Source organism: Aegilops tauschii, chromosome 3 (genome assembly GCF_002575655.3).
Source record: "Aegilops tauschii subsp. strangulata cultivar AL8/78 chromosome 3, Aet v6.0, whole genome shotgun sequence".
Lineage (NCBI taxonomy): Eukaryota > Viridiplantae > Streptophyta > Magnoliopsida > Poales > Poaceae > Aegilops > Aegilops tauschii.
In genome coordinates this window covers 384,057,691-384,063,690 of record NC_053037.3, presented here as the reverse complement: position 1 = coordinate 384,063,690, position 6,000 = coordinate 384,057,691, and the positions used below count along the sequence as shown (strand labels likewise).

Here is a 6,000-nt window from a genome sequence, read left to right as displayed (position 1 = left end):
GACTAATCCTATAATCCTCATAATTATAAGCCTAGTGTGGATCTAATCTCCCCCTTCTAGCGACGATTAGCTCTGGATGGCGAAGCGCTACCGGATCATGAAGGTTGCACGCTTGCAACCAAGTAGAGAGGTCGTGCTTTCGGTCTTCGGTTCGAGGGACTGTTCGTGGGATCATTCATCGATGGTTTGACGGACACCAAGTACGATCTACACTGACACAATCTTCTTTCCACTGCAACTCAGTGACAGTAACGATCGTGATCACAACCCGTTATGCATCTTCATATTGATCTTGGGTGTGTGTAAGTGCAAATTGTTTTATTTTCTACTACGTTACCCAACAAGATCACTCCAAGATTGAACCTCGCCGGCTAAAGATAAATCAATCTAACTTGGCCAAAGTAGACGGATAGATCAAAGAGAAATACGAAGCTATAAAGTTACACAGCAAAAAAATCTCAAGAGACTCAAATAGCTTCAATGGATAATATGATCATAAACCCACAATTCATCAGATCCCAACAAACACACCACAAAAAAATTACATTAGATTGATCTGAGAGAAGATCATTGTATTGAAGATCGAGAGAGAGAGAGAGAGAGAGAGAGAGAGAGAGAGAGAGAGAGCCATCTAGCTACTACTATGGACCCGTAGGTCCTGAAGGAACTACTCACACATCATCATGAAGGTAACAATGTTGATGAAGATAGCCTCCCCAATGATTCCCCCCTCTGGCAGAGTACTGGAACATGGCTCTAGATGGGATCGCCGAAGAACAGAAGCTTGCGGCGGTGGAAGAATTGTTTTGGGTCTCGCTCTGAGGGTCTCAGAATATATGTGAATTTATAGGCCAAATATTAGGGGAAATGGAGCTACGTGGAGCCCACAAGTTAGGGGGGCGCGCCACCCTGGCTTGTGGGGCCCTCATGGGTCTTCTCATCCTCCCCCGAAACTTCTAGTTTATCTTATTGTCCAGAAAAATCATCGTAAAATTTCATCGTGTTTGGACTTCTGTAGGTATAGTTTTTCTACGAAACTAACAACATGCAAAAAATAGGAACTGACGATGGGCACTAAATTAATACGTTAGTCCAGAAAAATAATATAAAATGGCATACAAAGTATACAAAAATGATAATATAATAGCATGAAATAATAAAAAATTATAAATACGTTGGAGACGTATCATGTGCTCAAATGCTGAAGGTTGGCACCCTTTTCTACATAGTAATGGACCTCCTTTTATACGTGCAAAGGGGCTACCACAGTGGCTAGTACAGTGGAATACATACGGTTGGGAAACATAGTAGTAAATATTTTTTTTGCCCTACGATCAACCAAACACTATGAAGATGCAAAAAATGGTTTGGGTCAGATCGTTACCAACTCCGAGTTGCAGTGGAAGAAGATGAGTCGCTGTAGTTCGTACTTGAAGTTCCTCGAATTGTCGGTCAACGATCCCTCGAACGAGTCGGTGTATGCACTTGATTTTTTGGAATATCATCTATATACATATGTTGATTTTTGTGTTAAAGGGCCCCATGTTTTAGTTTCACAGTGGATCCCCGAAACCTCATGGCCAACCCCACAATTGCTCCTGGATCGACCATGCAGCGTTGAGCGCTGCCGACAAGTGGGGCTCGGCCTTACGCCCTTGCAACACTGGGCCTCCTTTGCAATAGTGTGGTGTGTCTAGGCACCGAAGGGCATGAAGCATCAGTAGCGAGGAGCGTGAGGCTTGTGGTGGGCCCTGCAACACCGAGCACCGGTTACAAGCACTGGCTAGGTTGCAACGGTAGGGTGCAGCTTTGCATCAACAGGCATGAGACAACAACATTTGCAATGTGTCACAATGGAGGAGCAAATGCGGGCAAGGAAGTACAATGAGAGTACCATAGGTAGTATCATGCATATCAACTAGACATTTTGCTGAGATGACATACAATTAAATGAGGAAATTGAGTATCATAATATGATAGTGCATCATATGAAATGATGTATTAGTATGTGTCATGCATAACAACAAATGAGGTCACTATGATATCAAACTGTGATACTATACACTCTGGAGGTAGTATCATACACTAATATCATATGCATGATACTAGAGTATGATACTAGCTTCCATTGTGACCACCCTAACGCAAAAGGAAAAGTAGTGTGTTGGCCCATGGGGCACCTATCGCCTGCACAAGACGGTCGAACAAGGCTTGTGATTAGTCGGTAGATTAGAGAGACCTCCTCCTCAACTCCTACATTGCTGGTTTTGCGCGTGAGCGCTCATGCGAACGCTCGGTTGGGCGCCCATTAAGCACCCCTTGACCGCTCGCTCTCTTGATTGCTAGACCACGGTCATTTGAACGCTAGATCGGCTCGGGCTCGCTTGATTGCTAGACCGATCTGCTCGCTCGCTCGCTTGTTGTTAGTTCAGAAAAAACTAGTGATGGTTTGAGGGGGAAAACAGGCTTCCCGTTGTTTACAGACTGAAAAACACATACTTTAAAAATGCTCATGGATTAATAAAAAGGTTTGCAGATTTGGAAAAAGTTTCTGAATTCCAAAAAAGTTCACAAATTTGAAAAAGGAAATTCGTGGATTTGAGAAAAAATCATGAATTTGGAAAAAATCACAAATTTGAAAAAAAATGAATTTGAAAAGCGTTCACAAATTTGGAAAATTCAAAAACAAAATCATGAATTTGGAAATTTCACAAATTTGATTTTTTTTTTTGTAAATTTGAAAAAGTTCATGAATCTGAAAAATGTTTGTGGATTTAACAAATGTTCACAAAATTTAAAAATGTTTGGGAAGTTGAAAATTTTCAACAATTTATAGAAAGTTCATGAATTTGAAAAAAAGGCAAATTTTAAAAATGTTCATGGATTTGAAAAAACTTCATGAATTTGAAAAATATTCATGAATTTTAAAAAAGTTCACAATTTGGAAATAAAGGAGAAAAGAAAAAGAATCTGAAAAAAAGAAAAAATATATGAAACCAAGAAAAAACCTGAAAGAGAATAAAGAGAAAGACAAAGATGAAGAAAACCAAACAAACGCAGGCGGAATCTTCTAGAATGTTCACAAAACCAGATTAGAGGTCTACTGTACGCTTGGCTCAGATGGGCCGGCTCACTGTGTCGCTGGGGCTTTGCTCTTCCTACGAAATGCACACTATGTGGCGCAGCGTAGATTGGAAGACTTTTTCCTGATTTAATCCTGTTCCCACAAATATCGATTCGATCCAGCTCGAGTCTGATGTCTCTTCTCTGTTCTCGCGCGGCGACAGAGCGCATTTGTAAGCTTATCTCCAAACCTATCTATCACGTAAAAACGGCACAGCCATTCGCTTCACCATTTCCCACCACGCCTCATCCGCCATGGCCGCCTCCTTCCTCCGCCCTCTCCTCCCTCCCAAACCTTTCCTCTCCACCCCCAAACCACAAGTCCCTATCGCCCCCATCACCGCCGTACGCTGCACCGCGGCGCCCAAACCGACCACCTCCACCCCTAAGCCTGCCCAGCAAGAGGTAGAGGACAACCAGGAGCAAGAACCCACTCCCGACGAGGCCGACGCCAACCCCCACCGCATCCCCGACGACGAGACCCCGCCGTCGGCGACTGCGACCACCTCCTTCTCGGTGGTCCGGCGCGTGCCGTCGGCCATCTCGACGGACGGCCGCCTCCGCCGGACGGCGCTGACGCAGGAGGAGCCGCCCAACTACGAGATCGGGTGGAAGCGCACCAAGAATCTCCCCCTGGAGAAGCCCAAGGGGTGGGCCATCGCCGACTTTCTGGAGAAGCTGGAGGGGCTGATGGAGCGCGGGCGGTACGGGTCGGGCGCGCTGCTGGGCACGGTGGCGGGCGTGGTGACGGAGCGCGCCCGGGAGGAGGCGGAGATCCTGATGGCCGAGGGCGGCGTGGACGAGCGCGTGGCGACGGAGCTCTTCCGCGTGCTGCGGCTGGTGGAGATGGACGTGGAGATGGTCAAAGCCGCCGTCAAGGAGGAGACCGTCAAGGAGCGCGTCGAGACGGCGCGCGCGCGGTGCCGCCAGGCCATCCTCGTCGCGCTCTCGCTGTGACCGTGCACGCGCGCTTAGGGACGGGTGTAATCACGTCTAAGTATACTGCTAGCACTTAATGCGGTGCATCCATCCAACACGTAGAAATTTTGTTATCAAGTGGTGCAATGAGGTCAGTCTACTCAAGCTGCAGCAAATCTGAATGTTCTGCACCGGTCAACTGTACGCCGTTGTGTGTCATTCTGTGAGAAGGCAGACAACACGGTCACAGACTCGAGCAGTCTATGGTAGTAGTGTCATGGCCTGATCGGGTCCACGATCCCTCTGCAGAAGATTTGTGTTACAGATGACGAGACGTGGCAGGTGGCACCATCTTTTCTGAGGCTAGCTGTACTTTGCCTCGACATTCAAGCTCCTATATTCATGAACGACATCACAGAGGGAAAGACTATTGCACTTCCTCGTTTGATGCCGTCCACCACAATATTGCAATCAGAGGCCATGAGAATTCTATGAACATAAACATCCTCGGGCTGCGCTAGTGCTTCTCTCACTGCCATTGCCTCTAAAATTGTTGGATCCGTAATACCTCGAAATACACAACAAAGGCGCCCAAAAAGCGCCGAGAAGGTCTCTGCACACGGCTCCCACTGCACTGAAATCATCGTTCCTCGACATGGCCGCATCAACATTGACCTGGGTAAGATTGTCAGGAGATGCCACCCGGTACATTCGTCTGGTTCGAGCTGTCCTGATGTCCTCTCTCGCCGGCTTGTCGAGGATCTATAGCTTAGTTAATAAGAGGAAATAAAGCAAGGAGTAGACAAGGGACTCTGGAAAATCTCCTTGTGGATTGCTTTTCGCGTAGCGATCCAAATAGCCCAAATAGTCACCACCAAACGAATGAACTACTCATGAGAGAGTAATCTCGATCATTGAGAAAATCCAGTTCTTGATGTTAGGATCCCTTTTAGCACATATGCTCAATCAACTCCTCTTGAGATAGCGCCCATACGGACCTGGCTATATTACATTCAATAATTAAGCGCGTGTCGCCAAGGGTGTGCAGCTTAGGCCTATCCGGCTTAGTAATTGGGTTCAGCCAATAGCAGACAGGGTGCCTCGGGCCGAACTCTGGAGGGATGAGCAGTAGCGCCTGCTGCGTGGCTCTGCCATTTTTTTAAAAACACCTTGAGAGGGGCAGGGACTCATGCATTTCATTAAGAAGAAGAGAATTGACCAGTTAATCGGGGATAATCGAGCAAAAACCCGACACACACACGCGATTAATAAGGGTCAATTGTGCGAAAACGCCGACCACATTGATTAAGGACAAGCATGAAGAAACCCCGGCCACATGATTGATGAAGGGACAATCATACAAAAACCCACAGCCATGACAGACCTCACCACCCTTGAAGCGCCGGAATGCCACCAACGCGGAGCAAAGCCGCAACGCCATCACATAGGGCCACCGCTGCACTGAAGCCCCGGGCTGCCACCCCGACATCCAACCTGCAAACTAAAGAGCACCATCTCGACGTTCTCCAAGTTGCCGATGAGACCAAATTAACAACACGACAAAAGCAAAGGCAACACACGCAGGCTCATTCTCCAAAAGAGACGCCCCCAAGGGAGGGGGGGGGGCGACGAAGACACCGCCATCGCACGCTTCAGACAAACGGGAGCTAGATTTTCACCTGGAGAACCTAGGGATTTGGGGCAAGGGAGAGGTCAGAGTTCCACAGTGGCGACTCCAGGGGGGGACGAGGTCCAAAGACGCTGCCGCTGCCAGCATCGACCTGTTGGGAAACGTATTTGATAACAAAAAATTTGCATCTACGCACACCGAAGATCAATATGAAGATGCATTACGAGTTGGTATCACGATAGTTATCGTCACTGAGTTGTGGTGGAAGAAGAACGTGTCGGTGTAGATCGTACTTGGAGTCCCTTGAACCGTCGATGGACGATCCCGCT

At 47.4% G+C, this 6,000-nt stretch overlaps 1 protein-coding gene across 1 annotated transcript; it reads left to right on the top strand.

The window, feature by feature from the left end:
- Positions 1 to 3,244: 3,244 nt before the first annotated feature.
- LOC109745341 (protein CHLORORESPIRATORY REDUCTION 41, chloroplastic) lies at positions 3,245 to 4,298 on the top strand. The gene has a single exon (XM_020304456.4). It carries the CDS (start codon positions 3,379 to 3,381, stop codon positions 4,078 to 4,080), a length of 702 nt encoding a protein of 233 aa, XP_020160045.1. The 5' UTR covers positions 3,245 to 3,378; the 3' UTR covers positions 4,081 to 4,298.
- The last annotated feature ends 1,702 nt before the right edge of the window (positions 4,299 to 6,000 follow it).